Source organism: Platalea leucorodia (assembly GCF_965183815.1).
Source record: "Platalea leucorodia genome assembly, chromosome: 1".
In the NCBI taxonomy this organism is placed as follows: domain Eukaryota; kingdom Metazoa; phylum Chordata; class Aves; order Pelecaniformes; family Threskiornithidae; genus Platalea; species Platalea leucorodia.
The window spans coordinates 91446573-91469687 of record NC_138823.1 but is presented as its reverse complement, the minus strand read 5'-3'; the positions used below and the strand labels follow the sequence as shown (position 1 = coordinate 91469687).

The 23115-nt window shown below is 47.2% G+C and overlaps 1 protein-coding gene across 7 annotated transcripts in view; it reads right to left on the bottom strand.

Moving 5' to 3' along the window:
* The window catches only part of ZCCHC2 (zinc finger CCHC-type containing 2), a 45288-nt gene extending 27176 nt beyond the window's left edge, over positions 1-18112 (bottom strand). For 4 of the 7 annotated variants that reach the window (XR_014228948.1, XR_014228949.1, XM_082319325.1 and 1 more), the window contains exons 1-2: positions 16919-18112; positions 2768-2879 (exon numbers count right to left, since the gene is read on the bottom strand). Coding sequence is in view for 3 of the 7 variants with exons in the window: in XM_082319325.1 (XP_082175451.1) it covers positions 2768-2879; positions 16919-17854 (1048 nt within the window). In the remaining 4 variants the exon portion in view is untranslated. The remainder of the gene's footprint in view (positions 1-2767; positions 2880-16918) is intronic. The other 3 variants (XR_014228950.1, XR_014228951.1, XM_082319324.1) reach the window with 1 other exon arrangement.
* Between the last annotated feature and the right edge of the window lie 5003 nt (positions 18113-23115).

The window sequence follows — 23115 nt, the reverse complement described above, 5'->3', positions numbered from 1 at the left end:
TGGAAAGGAAGAAAGGTACTTTAAAGTGCTTGCTACTTTAACATTCCTTCCCCATAGTCTACTGTATTCAGGAACAGGCAAGTTTTGGTTGTGACTTGGTAAGCGGCAGCACCGTATGACTTTTAGGGTCTGCAGATTTTCTTGAGGGCACATAACATTGTTCAGGAAATACTCTAGATAAAAATCCTCATGTCGCTGAGATGGGCTTTTGACTTTTTCTGCTATGCTGGCCTAAGAATTCAACAGAATTTTATTCCTTTACAAGCATGAACACATCTTTACATGTAAAAAATTTTATTTAAAGAAGTTCGGCCAGCCCTAGACCATCAATGCTTCCTTTCAATGCTTCTGAAACTTCTTCTTTTTTGGGGGAGGTGGGAGAAGGGAGGAGGGTGGCATTACCAGCTAATGTTTTCCTTTCAATTTTTAGCTGCGTTTTTACATGGGATATATTGGGAATTATGCATAACAATTAAAAAAATTTTAAAAAATCAACCTCCTACAAGTGCATGTAACAAAGCTTATTCTTGCAGATTAGCTAATTACCATTTCATCTAACTTAACCATCTTTAATGAATTTTGTTAAAGTTACAATTAAAGTATCATCTCCATCAAACATGCCAGTTCTAAGAGAACTAAGTATTAGCAATTTCCTTAAAGGAATAAGCCAGCATATAAATCTAGTGATAGCGTTACAGCTTCCAATTATTTTAGTAGAAAGACTGACAAATGCTGAGTGTACACTGGTTATAACCCTCTACCTGGGAGTTAGAGCGCTAGATGATCAGTTCATTTTTATCAGTTAATGAAGATTAATTATTACAAAGCAAAGAAATCTGAGATGAGCTAAGGATGCCAGACAATAACATACCTCTATATACTGTGAAAAGCTGAATGTTTGATGACCTTTATTTTAACCTGTCTAGTATGGATAAAAGCACTGCTAGAAAAAGGACTATGGCACAACGTGAGTTTTGGTGCAGTAAAGTTTCTTAATGGCCAATGTTAAAATTGATACCATCAGCTGAATTGATATTCATAAGTTAATTAAAAAGTTGATTTCCATGCCTGGAACTGAGAATAGTGGTTTAAATTGCATTTCACTACATTCATATATTTAGCATACTTAATTATGGAAACTAACACCATTAACATTCACAGACAAGCTTCTTTTCTAACGAGACTGTGTTTATTTTAAACTATTGAATGTTCTCAATGCTAAATATATTTGTCCTCAAGTATAAAGAAATTTTATTACAGAATGTAGTACCTTCAACTTCCTTAACTTCTTTTTGTTGCTGTTGCATGCTTCATTGTAATAAGTAACACAACCGATAATTACGGTGCTGCTGCTGCACAGCTTTAGTCCCACAGTTTCAATAGACCATTTTAAAATTCTTTTTCCACAATCACTTTTTAAATGCTCTAAATGGCTAGACCGAGAAGCAATGTTTGAATATACAAGCCAATGGGGCGTGTTACATCTCTACATTTATTTTGGACACAACGCACGCATTCAGGATGATTAAGTCAAGCATGTATACATGACACGGCTTCCATTGTAAGTATAAGTTAAGATTTCTAAAAATCATATTCATAACAGCTGAGAATAAAACCCATATTTTATTATCAGTGCTATTTCTAACCCAGTAAGGAGATTCCTGTAGCGGGGACTCCCTTACTATCACATACCTATATAGCAAATGTTACAAAACAATCCCGATTCTTCACTGTAGTTTCTAACTATGATAATAAAAATGCTGAGAAATATTTAAGCTCTTCGCTAGATTCAATTATTCAACTTTTCTGTGCTTCTGTTACTTAATTCAAGAGCGTTGCTAAAGAGAGTCTCCCTTTTGTGTTTCTAATTTATGAATATGAACACTTTGAACTCTGTAGAAGGATTTGAAACAGGTTTGTTGTCTGTAATCTGCCATAATCTTTCTCTGTGTTTTTTTGCAAGGAATTAAAACACTCAAATTGCCTGCCTTCAAAGTGTAATTAAATCTCCACAGTAGAGACAAAAGGACATTTATGAGGACAAAAGGAATAGCCATAGTTTTCCCAGACTGACAGCTCTTCACTATCTGCAGGATAGCGTAGACTAATTTTGAGTAGGCAAGTGATTTGCTAATCTTGTTGGAGAATAAAGGGTAAGAATAAATCTGTTTTCAGTAATGCTCATTTCTTCAAAGAGAAGACACTGCTGGCAATTGCACAGAAGTTCTGTTTAAGCTCTGAAGCCTTGTTCTCCTTCTCCCTGACAGAGCCAAAAGACAATTTACTTCTATGGAAAGCCTCTCACTTCTCCAAACTACCACTTCTATAAAACCTCCTAATATGTGTTTTTTCTCTCTTTGTTTTTTAAGACTAATCAAATACAACTGAATCAAGTAGCAAAAGCTATCCACTGTTTCACAGTATCTTCATGTTTAGTTTCGCTTCAAGAATCTAAACACCGTTAATACAACTGCATTAAATTTTCTTGTTTTCTCCCAAATCCCACCTCTTTTTTCAGGAGGAAGCCCATTTGCAATCAATTTTCGTGCATACAGTCACTAATAGTTAGCAGCTAACAAGAATGACAACTTGTTACAATAAAGAAAAGACCAAGCAGGGAGCAGAGAAGCTATTATACTTACCAAGCATTGCAGTTTCTCATTCAGATGAACAGCAATACAGATGCAAGATTTCTACAACTCCAGGCAGAGTTTAGCATTCAAAAAAACCTTAAAGTGTTCCTCAAAAGAAACCTCAGACAACATACCTTCTCGTTGAGGTCTATGGGAAGCGACTGGTAGTCCATCATGAGGTGCTGTGGTTCGTTCTAGCAAACTGGTCTCATTACTTGACATGCAGTCACTATGGGAAAAGTCATTCTAAATTGAGAAGGGAAAAAAGGGAAGTGTCTTAATAGAATGTATTATTATCAAAGCTTGCTCTAAACAGCAGAAATTAACAAAAATAAAGTTCCTTATTTGGTATTCTACAGGAGAAAAACCTGAAGCTCTTGACAGTGGCAAAAAGGTGGTCATTAGCCATTTCAATTCTTAATTTTTTTATTTATTTATTAGATGTCAGCTATAACCTCCAGTGTTTCACTGACCTTATTTTAAAAACAGAACAGGGTGAGGGACAGATCATGTGCCTTTAGGGTATCTCAAGCTGGACAATTCAAGATCATTAGCTCAGAACTTCAGTGCTAATTTACTGTTAGTATGAACACTTTCAATTACTAACCTGTGAAGTCATCTACTTACTACACTCTAAACATATTCTCCTCAATTATATTCATGCCCTGTATCTTTAGCCTGCCACCTCTTCTATATAGGAAATCAGGAACAACTGTTTGGACAGTCTATCAGGACACGTGGTCCTAACAGCTAAATTCATGCACCTCTTACTAACTAAACATTCAGAACGCAACCACTTGCCACCAACATCCTCTCCTCCTAGAGGAAAGGACAGACTGAAAGCTCATCTCCCCCCACATTTGCATGCAGACTTCAAAATTATATACCGAGAATTACTGTTGTTTTAATACAGTGCCTAAGAAGGGACAGAACAGGAAGTTGAGGTGCTGGAGCTTGTCCAAAGAAGAGCAACGAAGCTGGTGAAGGGTCTAGAGAACAAGTCCTGTGAGGAGCGGCTAAGGGAGCTGGGGTTGTTTAGCCTGGAGGAGGCTGAAGGGAGACCTTATTGCTCTCCACAACTACCTAAAGGAGGCTGTAGCGAGGTGGGGGTCGGTCTCTTCTCCCAATAACAAGGGATAGGACAAGAGGAAACGGCCTCAAGCTGCGCCAGGGGAAGTTTAGGTTGGATATTAGGAAAAACTTCTTCACCGAAAGGGTGGTCAGGCATTGGAACAGGCTGCCCAGGGAAGGGGTTGAGTCTCCATCCCTGGAGGTATTTAAAAGACGGGTAGACGTGGTGCTTAGGGCCATGGTTTAGGGGTGGACTTGGCAGTGCTAGGTTAACGGTTGGACTTGATGATCTTAAAGGTCTCTTCCAACCTAAACGATTCTATGATTCTATAAAATCATACAAGACAGATAACATGGACAGATAAGTAAGAGAAGAAAGAACAAACTAGGCTAACAATGATAAACTAGAGAAAAGCATTAGATGAGCATGGACCTCAAGTGGATTATCGAGGGTAACAACTGTCTATGTAATTTTTCCCAAATTAAGATAAAACATTAATGTATGAAGTTACATGGTCTTCAATGACCAGGCCTTGGCAAAAAAACAAACTGACTAACCACATTAAAATTCAAAAATGTTTTAAAACAACCAATGACTTCAGATGCAACTGTTTTTGCCAGTTGACCAGTGTAATTCCATGTTTCAAGGAAATTACACATTGCCTTAAAAAGATACATCCACAAAGAACTAGGAAATACTGGAAGTTACTAGCGAGTTTCTGGATTAATCTATTTTAAGTGAGGCACCTCTATCTGTAACAAGTAGTATAACATGAGCTTAGCAAGTACCTAAATGCCATCAATATGCAAATACCGTATTGATGGTAGCAGCAGCAGCAGCGCAGAGGGGGAGAGAAGGTGGTTCTCTGTTTAGCACCACAAATCAACCAAATACTGTTTTTTATTAAGCACTGGAAGCTAAAACAGAGGGTAGGTTTCTTGGGAAAGCTTTCATAAGAAGCAAGTTAAATAGAGGACATTCAATGCACCACAAATATTTAGCAACTGGTCTGTATGAAAACTAGACGGTAAATTATCTATCTTACTAGCAGCTCTATAAAACAAATAAAATTCCTGGGAGAAATGGATACTTTTTGGAGCAGATGTATATTGCAAGTTCAAAGTCTGTTCCTCTCATTCAGGATGAAGAACATTGCTCCACTGAAAGACCTTCATAAAAGACGGGCAGAGGAAAAATATAAATCTTCAGACAGTACTCTTGTTTTCAAATATAGGAAGCATAAGATTCTGGAAACATGTGCCAGAATATACATGACTTTTTTTTTTTTCTCCCTGAAGGACTTACGCAATGTAATGGCACAAACCAGCAGCCAAGACTAGTTTCCTTGTTTAGTACATAGGACCCCAAGACTGTCACAACTGGCAGGCCAGAATGAGGAAGCACAGAGGTGTCAAAAGACGTCGGAATCCCCCTGCAGTTTGTGAATTCTTCAATGAACTTCTTCAGATTTGACAGAGGTACCAACTAAAACTTGCTTCATCTTACGAAAGCAGCTTTACATCATCTGTAGCGTGGGTACAAACTGTGGCAACTCCTAACGATACATTCAACTCATTTAGGACCCAGTAAGTGTACAGGCATCAAGCCTGCCCTGGGCATACTGTTAATCTAACTTTCATCAGTCACATCAACAGCAGTACACAATTAGCAAGTGAACATATATGTGCCTTTAGACCGCACTACAGATGGTCTGAGGAACTGAACGACATTTTAGCTGTTTCATCTAAATCAGTGTATGGTTTGTGGTCTATACCGAGTGTCAGTAATTTCAGGTTTCAAAGCAATCAGACTTAAAATATAGAGCATGCTTTGTTTCCTCAAGATAAAACTCACACCAGTGCCTAGTCACTCAGGAAACAATCTCAGCAACCTTAACTGATCAAAACAGTATTTCATGCTTCAAACATCTAATAAATTATGAGCGCAATGTCAGACTTGGAATAAGAAAGGAAAATAGCTGTATATCAACAAGATTGCATTTTAACAGCTTTAGCAAATTTCCAAGTTTAGTTTAATAAAAATGAAAAAAAAAAAAAAATCACAAGCATGGTCTGGAGAGAGCCACTTTCAGATCTCCTCAAAACTCCCATTGATACTGTTTCATCAGACATTTCATAACAACTGTGGACATAACCAAACCCAAGTACTTAACTTTTTAAGTGTTAACTCCTAGTCATGCATTATTCACAAAACTATTGGCATTTCAGCATGAAAGTTACCCTGTTAAAACTGTGATTCATTTAAGACTGTCCATAAAAAGCACTCCTACTATGATTAACTGGCTGTGTCCAAACTACATAAGCTAACAAGTTTAGCACATATTTTGGTATGAGAATGAATGTTTTCCTGACATGAAATCAAACAACTGAACCAGATTTCTCAAGAAGATCACTATCAACTCTCCGGCAGAAGCAAGGTCTTCCTTAAACTATGGTCACACGCTTTGACAAAAGCGGCTTTCCTATCTTTCTTCCACACTGCATACAGAAGATGACAGACATTTGAATTAACTCTGACAGAGGCTCTCAAACTATTCAACTTGTCCTACTTTTCTAAGATGTCTTTTTCCACCTCTGAAATCATGATTGTAAGAGCTGAAGGCAGTGCTTCATTCATATTAAGGAACAAGCTGAGACTTCCACCTACTCAATTACTTTTTTTTCAAATTCACAAATGGATCTAAAAACAATCGAATTTAAAGTCAGGCCTTCTTTTGCATTCAAAGTCAGGCTATTTGTTTTGATTAATGGAAAAATAAATTACAGTCTATTCTAATAAATAATTGCTAGTTAAGAAGTCAAAGAAATTGTGAGAAGTTTTTACAAGAGAGGTGTGGAAGTAAGATTTACTTCAAAGATGTATTCTGCTCGGCTCCTGTTAAAGAAGCATTAAATATTGCTGCTACACCTCCTAGAAATACTAGAATACTGCTTCTCACCTAACATAGACATCATCTTTGTAACAGTGTTCAAATATTTTTGCAGAAAATTATTCTAGAATGGTCACTTTTCTATCCATGGCAGTGTTCTGTACCAGGTGAACTACAACCACGTTTGAAGGCTCCCTCTAAATCACAAAATATTACATGGTTCAAACCTGTATTTAAACAAGTCCTGACATCAATGATTCTATAAATCATCATAACTGTAAAAAAGTTCATAATTTATTCACTTTAAAAATTCTTCACCTAGAAAGTCAAACCCGTAATATGTACTGCATGTATTGTGTGAATGACAGCTTTCACAATACCTAGTGGAACGCAGGAGGTAGACCATAGGGTAATCCAGGGCAGTCATAGCTTTACCTTACAGCTTACAGCCTGCAAGGGCTGCCTCCGTGCCAGCTCCAGATCCTATCTTAAGCTGCATTACAACTCTTCACATTTGATGTTAACTACTATGACAGTCCTACATCAAACACTCACAAGTAACTAAAACACAAGTGGCATTGTCAGAGCAGACAACTCTGGCACGCAAGTGACTGGAAAGTCTAGGCAGTCCAGAGGGCTAATGAATATTAAGAGCGACATCATGGGTTGCTACCTGGTGCCAGTCACACCACAAACATGAGTCCTTTAAAACTGACTATGCTGCCGAGGAATTCCTGTCGATGGTCATGCTGTATAGTGCTAATTGTGCTAGTCATTTCCTGTCAAGGAATAAAATGTATTCACACAACACATGCAAGTGTAAGGTTAATTCTTGCATAAGCCTTTGTCACTGTAAGGCTTTCACATGTAAGGGTTCACTGCAGCTCATAGTGCTGCTGCTAATGACTAAAATATAGTGAAGCGAGAAATGTGGGTGGCCCCAAACCAGTTGCCAGATAATTAATTTGGTAATCACACAGACCTTTGGGATGGGCTAGAGGATTAACTACATTTCTCCTGGAAAGTGAAATGAGCTAAGAGAGCGCTCTAAAAATTGTCTGCTCTCACAATCTAGACCAGAGTTTTGTATCCAAGACATCTTTCCTCATATGGTTGAAAGCAAGTACCATATTAAAAAAAACACCTATCGCTTGAGATGTTTCCCGTGACTGTAAAGACAAGCCCCAAATATCTCGAGTGGAGAGCCATCCTGCTCAGAAGGACGTTACTCTGTATAACTAACTGAGCAAATCTCAGCCAGTCTACATATGACACATGTTCAGACTCTGCCTTCTATTAATGTAGATGGCTGATCTAAAAATGTCATGCTGGTATTGGTTTGGCAATACGTAATGAAATCTGTTATTGGATAGCCTACTAATCATCATGAGCAAGTGATTGATGCACATAAGTCTTCTGATGTTTGCATTGCACTTTCATAAAAGAACTATTCATGCATCAGCTCTGATGAACACTAACAAGGGAAACCTGCTTACAGCAGCTGGACAGCTTGATTAGCTCTACATGCCCCAATATGAAAGCTTGTTTTTCTGCAAGACTTCAGTAAATGTGCTGTTAGGGACAGCACTACTTAGCCTTGCAGGCTGTGCAGATGTAAACTGGCACAGCTCTTTCATTCATGTACAAGTGGGAACTGGCAAACAAAACCAGATGAAAGAAGGCATCTTGGAAGAATCAAGGTCTAACTCATGATAATGAGTTATCAACTACAGCATCCGCACCTTAGAGAAATTTGAGTGATGTCAGAATAATCATTAATAGATGTGGTGCCCGTTACAAGACCAAACCCACAATTTGCTTAAAACAATCCTTACAAGCTACCACCTGTATTGCTTCACAACTGTGATCCGCAGATACGTAGCTACACAGCTATGTTAGCACAAAGGCTAAATATCACCTCTTCAGAAGCAACAATCAGCTGAAACTGCATGTGTACTTGTGTGCTGCTGAACCCTCTCTTGATGACAACAGCAGCAAAGAAGCAGCCTTACTCAAGACTTGATCTGCCCCCTATCACCTAATTCTTGCTGTTTGTTGCTTGGATATAGGGATAGAACATTTATGCCATCTTATACTTAAATGGAAATCCAGCACATGCATTTAAGACTCACAAATGCAAATATACGAGGCAGCAATGCTTCAAAATCTGTTTAATGTTGACAACTGTTGATGCAACAGATTGCCTCCCATGCAACAAATCCACTACTGTCTTGGACAAGCTGCTAGCCAAATGCAAGATCAAGACTGAAGACAATTGCCCACCTGACATTGCTGCAAAGTTACGCTTCAGTTTGCAAGCTTTGAACTATGCAATGGCACTGTCCGATTGATTTGAGATGCAGAGAGCTCTCCTACAAGACTAAGAACAGACTCGGCCTCAAGATCTAAGACCACAAAGATCTATCAGATGAGCTCTCTTTTGGCCACAGCCAACAAACAACTTAAATGCTTCCTTGTTAACTTATCTTTTCACATGCAGAATCAACCTCCAGAACAACAATGCTTATTCCACATAGAATCACAGGCTGGAGAAAGGGGCTAACAGGAACCACATGAAGTTCAACAAGGGGAAGCACAAAGTCCTGCACCTGGGGAGGAACAACGACAGGCACCACACAAGCTGGGGCCCAACCAGCTAGAAAGCAGCTTTGCAGAAAAGTACCTATACATACAAAAATGCATATACATACATCTGAAGGGAGGGTGCAAAGGGGATGGAGGCAGGCTCTTCTCAGTGGTGCCCAGTGACAGGACCAGAGGCAGTGGGCACAAACTGAAACACAGGACGTTCCCCCTGAACATCAGGAAACACTTTTTCACTGTGAGGGTGACCAAGCACTGGCACAGGTTGCCCAGAGGGGTGGTGGAGTCTCCATCCTTGGAGATATTCAAAAGCTGCCTGGACATGGTCCTGGGCAACCAGCCATAGGTGGCCCTGCTTGAGCAGGGGAGGTGGTGGACAAGACAACCTCCAGAGGTCCCAGCCAACCTCAGTCATTTTGTGGTTCTGTGACCAGACATAAAATCCCATAATATGCGAAATAAAAGCCTGACTGACTGAATGTACGGTTCAAATGGATAACGTGCAACTGCTCTAATAACTCATATCTAGTAAGCTGGACCACGCAGAGAGAACGCACAGTTGCCCAAGAGTACTTTAAGGCATATTTGTTTAGCGAAAACTATTTTAAGAGCTCGCTTGTGAGAGGCAGCAACAAAACACTATGAGGGAGATAGAAACCCTTTCAAAAAACATCAGCTGATTCAGGGAGGAAAAGCACACCATATGACAGCTTCAGCAATCACATATTGACTAACTTGTAGCACTGTGAAGTCATGACAATTTTGAGACAAAGGGCATACCAACTTCTTACGCAGCATTAACAACTTCAGCTACCAAGGCCTGTGGCAATTATACTTGAAGTACCAGACACGTCAGCTACAGCAACGATTTACAGTGCTGGGGGAATACCGCACTTTGTGTTTGCTAGAAACGCCTCATGTTCTGCCTCTAAGTCTCATCTGCATCTGAGCTTTTAACTGGACTTAAACCACAGCTTCAGTCCAACCTAGCTCAAGTAGAGAACTTGGAAGCTAAAGGCAGCATTGCAACAGTTCAGAAGTTACTGCATTGCCAAGTTCGTTGCTCATCCAGCACCTTTGTATAACTTCAGTCCTGTTACAACGGTCTGTTGAGTGAAGAAGAAGAAGAAAACATCTTGAATGTATTAGTTCAGATTGATACAAAAAATTATTCTCACAAGGGCCTAGAGTGCCGGAAAGATTTAAAAAACATTTGCCCCTTAAGAGTGGGTCACTGAAGTACAATCAGTACTGACAAGAGACGATGCCTTCATTACTACTTTTAACTACCGGCAGAGGGTAATGTGTCATTTTGTCCAATTCTTGAACTCAAGAGGTCTAAGCAGCATAGTTTAAAAGTATTCTTTCATGTATGGCAGTTCCGAATAACAGAAAATCTCTCTGTCATGTTCTCTCTCACTCTTAAGACACTTCCCAAGGTATTACATCTCCTTTCACTTTTAAAAGTATTTTTACTTTCTTCTCCCGAAAAGAACAAGGTTAAGAGGTTGAGGAAAGGCAAGAAGCTCATAAAGGAATGCAGTTTCCAGCCAGATCTCTGAGCTTGTCCTCTGCAAGCTTCGGTCTCTGAAAGTATAAACCCTTAGACTTGTAGGATACTACAGAAATTCCCTAAGTCTTGGAGGAAAAGTAGACATTTAGTATTAATTATAGTTAATGCAGAATCAACTGTACTGTTTTCTAGGGCAGCTACGGCTAGACACCAATATTGGCAAGTAAATGAGGTGACAGAGATTTAAGTAGACAGAATCCTGCAGACTTCAGTGGTTTCATGGACACAGCTGTCTTACTGCTGCTGTCTGCATCCTTTTCTGCATCTCTTTAGGAAGAGCTGAGAGTTCTCGATACTCCAAGCCCAGCGAGATCCTGCTGTCTACACGTAAGTCAACACTGGGCAACACTGAAAACTGGACCACAGCTTAACAACAGTAATCTTAAGCACAAACGTTAGGAAGTCATGGGTATATTTTCAGTGCCCCCAGTGCTCATTTAACCTTCGGCTGGGGCTGCACGGCTAGAAGGCGCGTCCCCTGGGTGGTGGATAGGGGATCCCTCTCTGGAGGGTGCACCGGATAAAATTGAAGAAGGTGCCGCGAACCAACGCAGCCTGACAGGCCACCCTGACAGAAAACCCACTGGCCCTCCAAGTCATGGGGATTGGGCAGGAGGCCAACTACCTCCTCCCGGGAGGGGGGGGGGGGGGGGGGGGGGGGAATTGCAGAAACGACGAGCATCAACTTTCAAAAAAAAAAAAAATGAAATGGCGGAGATGGAGAAAATCAGTAATGAAGTGAGGAGGAGGAGATGGAACTGGATCGGTCATGTCTTGAGGAAAAAACCAACAGAAGACTGCGCTGTGGCCCTTGGGACTCCAGAGCACGCAGCCGCAGACCGATCGAAGTGGAAGAACGATGTTCGCGCCTTGTGTGCCTCCTGGCACTGAGAGAATTCAGATCAGATTCAGAGTGCTCATTTAATATGTTGGAGAAGAAACTGGCATGGAAAACAGCGAGAGGCTGATTTACCCTGGTATAAAGGGACTGGGCAAGGCTACAAACTTGCCTTGTCCTAACACTTCATATATAAAACTAGATGACTAAAACAACTGAGAGCAGTGAAAGGTTTTACTCCGCAATTTCCTGGAGCGTTACCATGCATGTTTATAGACAGAAGTCTTTCATTTTAGGCATTGTCTTTTATCTAGTTATGACTTCCTTTCCAGAAGACTTCCAGTAATGTTTCTGGAAATCCTTAACTCTTGTTTGGAGTCAGAGAAATTCCTGTTCAGAGACAAGGGTTAGGTTCGCTGAGGGAGCCAGAATACTTTTTATCTCAGCATGCAAAACTTGTAAAACATTTGTATTTTCCTGGAGCGTACCACCATTTAGAAGATCTTTGTCAAGAGTAAAATGACATTTTTTATCTTTCTCTCTCTTATTTAAACCAGACTCTGAAGACACACTTTTCCTTATACTCAACTCTATGACACTAAAAAGAGTACACTGCAGCTTCAAAATGGGATTGCCTGTATTTTTGTTTCTACAGACGGAGCTCTCAGATTCTAAAATTAAGTTCTACTACCTTGTTCTGCTGCAAGTCACTGAAGATCAATTATAAAAGCACTCTTCTAATTTGCAGACAAAATATCCTATAAATAGAAGCCTATTAAGAAAAATACTCTGTAAATAGAAACTTTCCCTTTGTTTGTAAGCAGAGACTTTTTCTGTAAAGAATCCTCCAGCCAGCTAATTACAATATTATTCAGCAAACCATTATCTCCGGGAGATTGCTTATTTCAAGAGAACCTTAGTTCTATTACGCTGAAGTATGCCTGATTACATGTTCTAGTGTCTAACACAAGCCACATTTATTACGTTAGCACATATTCAGACCTCCTTCAGTATTTCAGCATTCTGATCTCAGGTCTTGGATGGGATGGAGCAAGATAAGCGATAAAGTCCAACAGCTTTGATACTGACGCACTTGTTAAACAAATATAATCAACACAAGAATTAAGCTATGCGTTCTGTTACTTAAACTAATGTATATAGTGATATCAGCAGACTTTGCACACTAATGCTTGTTTTATGACTACAGATGTGAATGCTGCTGATTTAGTCTTATACTTCAACTTTCGACTTAAAGTTCATATTCTGCACAGCTTAATGTACCAATGACTTTTTTCCAAAAGGTGTTATTATAAACTACATCTTCATTTAAAAATCTGCAAATAGTATCAAGTGTTTCTACCTTAAGTAAAAAAAAAAAAGTATTTCAGAATACTTTCTTAAAGAAACAAAGTTTATGCAATTATAAGGCAATCCTACCTCTACTCATCCCACCCCAACAGTCCTATCTCCTACAACTTTTGAATTTATCAGCCATTTCCAGCTACATTTGTTAAAAAGTATCACTAAGAAACATTAAGTTTTTAAAGGATCATTAAAATAGAAGACCAAAAAGAGCAACAATTCTGTTAATCTTTTGTCAAGAAGCAACTTTAATGTGAGCTCAGTCTTATCAGACGGCATGGATCCTATCCAGAAATCACAATCCCAATCATGGGAAAAAGCAAACTGCTTTATGTTCTAGTAAATCACCCACAAATTCTTTGTCGGTGAACCTCTCAAGTTCTGCTCCTCATTATAGCTACACGTTATAGCGCCTTGAAACCTCAAACCGAGCCATTTTGTTAGATGTGGCACATGCAATAACATAGTCCTTGCCCTAAGGAATTCAGAGTCTCAACTCGACAAATCAACTGCCTGGTTCAATTCCAGGTCTGAACTCCATCACCTCTGTCGGCTGATTTCACATCACCGTTGCTTGCCATCGGGCCATATTATTTCACAGGTCACGTGAACAACAGCTCTCCTACCACCTTCAGACTGTTCAGAAGACACGAGCTGAGAAAGCCCGGGAGCGTTAAGGAAGGGAAGACCAGCGCTGAGCTGGCAGCCTCTCAGCACAGAACTTCTCTTGCGGTTTACCTGCTCGATAAACCGGGCACACCACAGCCCCCCTCGGGACAGGCCGTGCTGGCGGCAAACCCCTCCCGCAAAGACGCCGGGCTCCCCCCGCGGCCCAGGCGTCCCCCCTCGGCGGAGGGCCGCGGGGCGCCCCCGCGGCGGGCAGGGGCAGCTCCTCGCACCGGGGAGCGGGCGGGCCCGAGCGCCCGCGGGCCCGAGCGCCCCACGGCAGCGGGCGGCACGCGCCGGCACGCCGCCCTCCCATTGGGCGGCCGGGAGCGCGGGCCCCCGCCAACCTCCGGGGGCGGCGGGAGCGGCGCGTGATTGGGCCCACGCGCCGCTACGTCGGCGCGGGACGGCCGAGACCCTCCCCGTTATGCAACAGCGGGCGCCTCCCCCCCCGCCGCGGGACGGAGAGGAAACCGCCCTGCGGGCACGTGACCAGGAGCGCAGGCTCCGCCGCCGCCATCTTGAACGGGGGCGGGAAGCGGCGGTGGCCAGCAGTCACCGCATCCCCGCCCGCGGAGGCCTCTGGCGGGGCGGCTCGGCGGGGACCGGCCCTTTCGCCCCCGCTGGCACGGCGGGGGAGGGCGGAGGGGAGCAGGGGCTGTGCCCTGGCGGGGCGGGGAGGCGCCATGATCGATCCGTCCTCCCCGCAAACAAAGCGAGAGGTCACCCCCGCCCCCCGGCCGTTCTCGGGCCGGGACAGGGGAGAGACCAACGGGCCGCCACGGTGCTCTTGGAGTTGGGGTCCGCCCCCCCATCGGTCCTTGCGCCCCGGCAGAACCCGGCTGTCCCTATTTAACGGGGGAGGAGAAAGTTCACGTCCTTCTCCCGGGTGCGGCCATTGCAAAACGTGACAGGAACCGCCTGCTCCGGGCGCTTCCCCTGCCGCCCCGAGGCGCGGCGGGCGGGCCCTGGGGGCACGGCCCAGGCCAGGCCAGGCTGGAAGGGCGCAGGGCATCGCCAGCATCCCGAGGGCGGGAGGTGAAGCTGCCTCTGCTGCACGGCTGCTGCCTGCCTGGCCACAGAGCGGGTTGTAACCAAAGAGGGAGCCCAGCCCTCCCGACCCGAGGCCAGCCGAAGGAAAAATTCAGAGAGGTCTTTACGAACCGTTTCAGTTCACAAACGCCGAGCCCTGAAAGCACTTAAATTTCAGAGAGTAAAGGGGGGTAAAAAGCCTGTGGACACCTGACAGGATTTTAAATCAAGTCCAATTTAACAGTACAGCTGCATTTTGCCAGGGAAGTCTCTAGCTGCACTACTAGCTCCGTTCCCTCCAGTGTCTTATCTGCGAGGGTCCCACCGCCCCTGGGAACGCAAACTGAAAATACTCAGCAGAAGCCATCAATTCCTCTGTTCCCTGTCAGCCATTATTTCCCAGAAGAGGCTCTGCTGTATTTACAATTCAACCATGAAGAAAGGGAAAAAAGCCTAGGCAAGGGATGCCGTTTCAGTCCTGCGTGGACTCGGGAATATGTGATGTGCATGTTCAGCCAAGCGGACTCGGGTCTCTCAGTGTTCCCCGAGTAAACGAAACCACCACAACTTGGAAGGCTGCTTTTATGCCGAAGCTAGAACGCTGCACAAAACAGACTGCAATTCCAGCAGTTCCTGAGAGCCTGGTCTCCTCATGCATGTGGTGGGGCAGACTGAGCCGCTACAGCCGATGGGCCAGCCTCAGGCAGGAAGTATGCTTCCACTTACCAGCACTCTAAACCCAGCAAGAACAGTGTCCAGCCTTACCACTTCCTGCAACTCGATCTTCTCCCCCTAAAGATGGGCTTCCAGGATTCATTTTGGGATAGAGCTAGGCTTGACGCAGGTCACTTTTTGGACTTAGGCTACGAATTCATTATGGTTTCGGTACCGTAACATCTACCCACTAGTTCATGACCTACCAAGTGTGCTTTGGCCTTGAAATGATACAAGCATGTACTTAATGTATTTGAAGGCTTAGAAATTCATCCCTGCCTCCTCCGAGTACTCCTCAAGAGCATGTCCCGTCTTCACCAGACAGAAGAAGGAGCCATGCCTTGCATAAAACAGTGTCCTAGGAGTGGCTGAATTGGCCAGCACTGGAAGCAAACTTAGAAACAAAACCCCAAGCCCCCAACCCTTACTGTTTTGTGCCTTTTTCTGTTAAGTACCCGGTGACGACCTGATGCGTTCGGTTGAACAGCATCACAAACACCCACCTTCCAGCCCTTTCTCCCCCTTTGCACGAGAGGCCACCTATAGACCAAAACCTGCAGAGCTCCGAGACGATGGCTTGGTTGCATAAATATGGGGCAGATCGCAAAGCTGATGCTCATCAAGAGGGCAGCACCGAATGGCGCTGGGGGAAAGCCTCAGCTTACACACTGCTGCTGCACAGGGGAGTGCTTCGGTGCCACTCTCCCTCGGTGACAGCCACCTTCGAGCAACAAGTGGCACATCTGCTTTCAAGATGTGCTTTGCTGTTTCCTGACAGCCACCCAGAAAATCAGCTCTTCTCTGGACAGAAGCTCCCGTTGTGACATTTTAATTCACTCCTTCAGCGGAACGATGACCACCCCTTCCCCAGCATCTTCAGCCACCTCGCTGAAGGTGGCTTCCCAGAGAAGCAGCCTCCGAGACCCTGACCCCTACCCTGATCCTTGCCCAGTCCAAGCCTCAGTCTCATTTGGGGGGGGGAGCAGGTTCCACATAACAATTATTTCAAGGCATTCTGCTGTTTCAAGCCCCCAGAGAACGCTCTCTTAGGCCGCATGGTTTCTATCTAGCATTATTACTATTTTTACAAGTTTAGCCAAGCTGCCACTCGTACTCGTGCCTCGCACAACTTCTTCAGCGGCCTGCGGCGTACGAGGCAGCGGGTCGAGCTGCAGCAGCGCTCTGCGCCCCAGCCAGGCGGGATTCAAAGGGCCGTGCTCGGGAAAGCATGGCAGGCTAGAAACAGTCCTCCCTCCCTTCCTCCCCAGTTCTACTACGTCATAGTCAGGCACTGTTACGGCACAACCAGAAATTCGTACTGGACACTCGACAGCAGCTCGGGAGGGGGGGGCGGCCGGGGCCTACACTGCCGGGGGGGGGGGGGGGGGGCAGGACGAGCGAGGGGGAAAGGCAAGGGGAGCGTCCGCCCTCAGCCCCTCCAACATGGGGAGGGGGTGACGGGAGAGGGAGGAGGAGGGGGAGGAAACCGCCCGGCGAGATGGCGCAGCGGGAAGCGCGCAGGACGCGGCGTTACCTGGGCTGGGTGGCGGCCGAAGCCCCCCTCCTCCTCCTGGTCCCCGCACAAGGCCCTCCGCAGCCGCTCCAGGTGCTCCCGCAGGGTGACCCGCTGGTGGAAGGAAAAGGCCGGGTGCAGCGAGGCCATGGTGAAGAGCAGCAGCAGCTCCTCCTGGGCGCCGAAGCCCAGGCCCTGGGCGGCGGGGAGGCCGGCCTGCCCGTTTTCTCCCGCCTCGTCCATCACCACCACCACGTCCTCCTCCTCGGCCCCCTCCTCCTCGGCAGCGCCCGCTGGGGGCCGCCGCGCCGGGCAGCTCTGCAGGATGGAGTCCACCTGGGGCAGGAGGCGGTGGAGGCGGCCGGCGGCCTCCCGGTTCTCGGAGCCCAGCAGGGCCAGGTAGACGATCAGCTTGGAGCGCACGGCCGGGTCGCGGAAGTCGCCGAGCTGCCCGGGGTCGCTGAGCCCGTTGGCCTTCGCCTCCGAGTCGCGGAGGCAGTGGTAGTCCTTGCGGGCCAGGTCCTCCAGGCAGGAGCCCAGGAACCGCAGCTCCAGAGGGTTGCACAGGTCCAGCAGCCCCACCATGAACTCCAGCCGCTGCGCCGAGCCCAGCACCAGCCCGAACCACTCGTACACCGTCTCCTTGTCGGTGCGGGCCGCCGCCGAGCCGGGCCCGCCGCCGCCCGGAGCGGTGAGCGCGGCGGGGGGGGGCGGCGGGCCAGGCCCCGGCCCCGGCCCCGGCCCCAAGCCGTGCAGCTGGCTCGGCCTCTCCGGCCCGCACCCCCTCCCCGCGGCGGCGCCCCCGCGGGCCGGCGCCCGGGGCACCTGCTGCAGCTGGAGGTGACAGTCCAGGGCGCCGCCGGGCTCCTTCAGCCCCAGCCCCGCGGCTGCCGCCGCCTCTTCCACCGCCGCCGCCTTGTGGCTCGTCTGCTTCAGGGGCAGCTTCATCTTCAGCATCCTCGGCGCGGGGGGGACGCGGGCATCCGACGGGGCCCGGCTCCGGGAGGGGGCCCGGCCCGGCGGCGGAGGGACGGGGCCGGGGCCGGGGCCGGGAGGGGGGGACGCGGCGCGGCCGGGGGCGGCGGTCAGGAGGAGCCGCTCATGCTGCCGCGGCCCTGCCGGCGCGGGAGAGGCGCGCGCAGGGGCAACGGTCCCGGCGGGTGCGCGCGTGGGGAGTGGGCGGGAGGGTGGGGGAAGGGCGGGCCTCGCCGGCGGCGGCGGCGCCTGCGGCTCCCGCGGCGGTTCCCCCTCCCCCCCTGCCCCGGCGCCCGTGCCCGTGCGCGCGCCCGGCGGCCCTCGCGCCTGTGCGCGCGCAGAGCCGGAGGCGGCGGTTGGCGCTCGCGGCCCCGGCCGGCGCGGACTGAGCCCGAGCTGCCGGCGGGGGCAGGGCAGGGGGACGCGGCCGGGAGGGGGCGGGCGCAGCGCGCCTCTCCGCCTATCGGCGCCGCCGACGTCAGCGCGCTCGCCAGCGTGCGCGGCGCCCGCCGCCGGGGCCGGGGCCGGGGCCGGGCTGGGCGGCGCTGCGCGCGGCGGGCCCGGGCCTGCGGCAGCCGCCCCGCCTGAGCCGGGGTCCCCTCTGCGCCCGGCGGGCACCGGCGCCCGGCCCCTGGCCAGGCGGGGGCTGCTCCGCCGCGGGCGCCGCAGCTCGCTCCGTGCCGCCGGGCCGGCCCGGGGCCGGGGCCTCGCAGCCGCTGGCGCTCTGGAGGCGCCCGGCCGCGGGCTGCTGGAGGCGAGGCAGCCCCCGCTTCCCCGGCTGGGGCTGCGTCTCCTCGTCGGTGGAAAGCGGCGGTGCGTGTCCCCGGCGGCGGGGGCAGCGCTGGGCGGCGTGGGCAGCGCTGGGCGGCGTGAGCGCGGTGGCGGGGCCGCGCCCCCCGCCCCGGGCGGGTCGGTGCCAGCGGCCCGGCTCCGCCTGGCCTTTGCCTGATGAGCTCGGTTACGCAGCCAAACGGGAACAGCTCAACCGGTCGCCTGGGACCAGCGGAGGAACAAACCTCCCCGCCTCCTGGCTGAAAGGTTCCCCGAGATAAGGCCGTGTGCTGGCGGGCGGCCGGGCCGGCGTGCGGGGGCTCGGGGATCTACCGCAGCCGGCAGGACTGGGCCCAGCGCTGCACCGCCCCGACCCAACCACCCTAAGTACAGAAACAGCTGCTGCAGGCCTCTGCATTTCTAGTGCAGTCGGAACAATTCGTATTGTCAGATGTCTCATGTTTAAATGACTGCCGTTACAGGGCCGTGTGGCTTTGTACCTGGCGGTTTTACAGTAGGGAAATACAGGGGATATTACAGAAAAAAGGATGGCAAAATGGCTTGAGGATAGTCTGTCACGAAATAGCAGGCTTGCTTCATTCTCATTCCCCCCCATTCTGTTCCCAACTGTTGCAATCTGCGACAAGGAAGAGCCTACAATTACAAGATTAAGCAGTTCTCTGAGTAATCAGAAAGTTGCAATGCTCCTGCTTCGGTTCCCGCACATTTACATAAAGACAGTATATTTGAAAACGGAATCAAGCCCGTGGCTTGCAGAGCAACACAGGGAAGAATAAAATGTGTTTTAATTAGAATTATGCAAAGCAGCTGAACTGCTTTCAGCAACAAAGTATAAATTGCCAATGCTAACTCCCCCTTATCTCTCTGTCCAGAAGCCGATCGTGCTACAATGAAAGAGCCAGCTTATTAAACAACTAAGTAAATGCCACGCAGATTATAATAATCTTGTACGCATCACTCAGATTTGCCACAGAGCAGTCTTGAATAGTGGTTATAGCCTAAACCATATCCTGAATTTTCATATATATGCAGCAAGCATATGTATTTTATTTAAAAAAAATCGGAGGACTAACTAGTAGGTACCATATGTTAGGTTTATACATTCCTCATCGCTGCTGGGTCCTTTTCCAGTAACACAAACAGACTTGAACCTGACTCATTGCAGCTCTCCTTGTTCATTAGCGTCACGGCAGCGCTGCCGCTGTCGTCACGGCCTCTTCCAGGCCGTGCGGCTTCAGGAGCGTGGTGGGGAGTGGGGAAGGGGTCAAGCCCTACCCTTTCCTCCCGGGCTGCCTGCAGTCCCTCGCTGGCCTCGGGGCCGGGAAGGCGAAGGATAGGCACAAGAAGTCTCATAAACCCATTTTAGCCTCTTTTACTTGGTGCTGTTTGCTGGTTAGGGCCTGGCTGGACGCACAAATCGTTCCAGATCCCTGCAGTTACTGTTTAAAGCAGCTATCATCATACCCCAAGATAATATTTTCTTACATTGTCATTATGAAGCAGTAATTCTAGAAGTACAGCAATTCTTGTCATATTGTCGTTTTTTTTTTTTTTTTCAAAGAAAAATTACCCTGACTCTCTCAGGTGATGTGCCAAGCTGGAATCATGGAAGCGCAGAAAGAAGGCTTGAGGTTTCTGCTTAGTAATTTGAACAGATATTTAGTCTGAATAGAATTTGCAGGATCAGAATGACAATGGTCTGAATGTTAGAAATAACATTTCCTACTCTAACAGTACGTGACTCAAATAAAACGTGACATAGTGCCAAACAGGTAACACCCAGAGAGTGAAAAAGGAATTTAATTTGGGGGGAAGGGGAGGAGGGGATGACAGAAAGAGAAGGTCCGCTGATTCAGTCATAAATCCTCAAACGTAAGATAAATTGCACACGCGTGAGGTTAACGGTTGAAAGCATGCTCCCCCAGTCCAAAAAATACTTGAGCCCACCCATATTTGCGTTGGTTCTCAAGCTGATACTTAGTTTCACAAATAAGCTTAGGAACCTGATTAACTCCGCCCTCCTTAATTTCCCCTTTCTTTAATGGCTACGATACTTGAGAAAAACAGATTTGAAAGATGTGAAGTCAGGAAAGGAAGGAAAAAAAAAAAAAAAAGGAAAAGGAAAGCATGAGAAAGCAAGCGGAAGACTGCGAATGTTTCAGTAGCCGAGGGAGGTGGCAGCAGGACAGGGGCCAGTGCGGAGAGAGAACCGAAACCCGAGGGCCCAAGTGAAACGAAAGTGAAACTCGGGGCTGTGGGTGGAAGAAGGACACGGCGGGGAAGCGCACGAACACTGACAAGCCGGCACAACAGGAGAGGCTACCACAAAACTTGGCTTGCCCAGGGCAGCTGCCCTTGAGGTTTTTTAATCTGATTTTCTTAAAAGAAAGTATCGCTTGCACAGATCTTTAATGACTGTTGGGCCCACAGTCACGCTGGCATGGGGTGAGCACGGTACAGAGCCTTAGAGGGAAAAATATGCCTGTAATCTCTACGTTGGAAGCCAGATGAGCTCTGATGCAACACAGAGCCGGCGGAGGAGCCGGCCCGAGGGGGCTGCCGGCCCGGGAGCCCCGCAGCCCCGCTCTCCTTGGAGCGCAGCAGGGCTCCGGCTTCAGGCCCCAGCTCAAGGGCCAGAAACGCACCCCGGGGCGCAAGGTGCCCTGCCCGAGAGAGTCACCGTTGCCACAACTCAATTTGCAGTGGCAGGACTAGGGGCTTTTCTGAGTCTTCCTCCACCTGCTGCCTTTCCGCCTCTACAGCGTAAGCCCCGTTCAAATTGTCACAGCCTCCGAGCCTCCCGAGCGCACAGCGGCTTCATCGCTGACCTAGAAATGCTGTCCTTATTGACAGATCCTTCCGTGAACCTGGTTGCCACAGGCTGCCGGCTCAGCTTTCGTGCCGTGCTGCGACCATCGCAGTCTGGGTGGATGAGATGTGGGGAGCAGGCAAGCCCAGGAGCCCCCGTTCCCCGCGCTTCGTGTGTCAGCACGCCGCGTGCAGGCTTTTGTGCGTAACAGCCTCCCTCACTAAGTTCTTACAGAGAGGTCATCGGCATTTGGGGGTTTTTGTTCAGCAGGCCTAAAACTTCTCCAGCAACGCTCTTAGAAGGGAGAAAGCCATCAAGAAGAATAAAAAGCACGACACTGGGACACTGGACTGAATGCTGAAGCTAAAGGAGGAACTAACAAAGTAACCTTCAACGCTATCCACATACATTTCTTTTGTTTTCTAAATGATCCTATTTTTTTCAATATTGACTGCTGACCAAGGCAGTCAAAGATTTTCCGTTAATTTCAGCAACATGTAAAACCAGTCTCGTAGTCTCCGTTTGTCTGTTCCTCAGCCACTACTAAGGATCTGATAAACCCGGTTTGTAAGGATGTGAATGAGGTTATTCTGTGGCCCATTTAAAAATCAGATAGGGAGGCTGTAGGATATTTTTTTTTTTTTTTTTTGTAGAATATATATATTTCATATAGAGTAGTGTATATATATATATTTCATATATATCAGGAGATATATGTTTTTTTCATGTTGATACTGTTCCCCAGCTACTCCCTCTGCTATTAGTGTTTTCCCTTTTACAAAAAGCTGTAACAAATGCTCAGCGAGGATCTTTGCACGGATTCCCATACTACAGGGTAGAAGATAGGTAAAGAGGGAAACAAAAAAGCTTCCTTTCCTCCTTTCTTCTCTTTGTCAGACTGCAGGAAGATCAAGTGCCTCCTTATACAAAGCTTGCAACTGTGTTTAATTCACTGTAAGTAACATGGACTCTTGTCAGGTCTCTCAGCCAAACTCCCGAGGTGTAAGGGAATCGTTTCAGGCAATGTCACACAAATGTCACACAAAAAACAACCTGGAAGAAAATAAAAGTTCCCTGGTATAGCTTTGGGGCAATTTTGCTGACTCATGATTTGTCATTTATCTCATGATAGTTGGCATTTTTTTGAGTATCTTACCTTTTGTGAAACAGGAGGTAGTTACCTTTTAGCCCTGAGATCTGGAAGAAAAAGTCTTGAGAACATGACAACTTGAAATTCGCTAAAAATAAAACCTGACAAATCAACGGGTTGTTATTACTTATGTGTTTACTCTTATTGCTTTGATGGGTTTTGAGTATTTGAGCTGGTTTATTCTTTCTTTGGGCCTCTTTTTCAGCAGGAGCTGAACAAGCTTCTATGTGAAAACTAAAGATATGTTTAAGAAATGACATTTTTTTGATATGCATTTATGGAATGAAGACAGGCGTTTTTAGGACTTTATATTCAATGACTAGTAAAATGCAGATGACCTGTAGACCTAATTATGTTAGCATCCCGTGCAGGAATAAACATACAATTTTAAACACAGTTTAAACAGTTTAAACATAGTTTTGGGTTTAAAGTTACTGAAAAAGTAGTTCAGTGTAGGCAGAGGGTGTGTTCCCAGGATCAACTTCATTATGA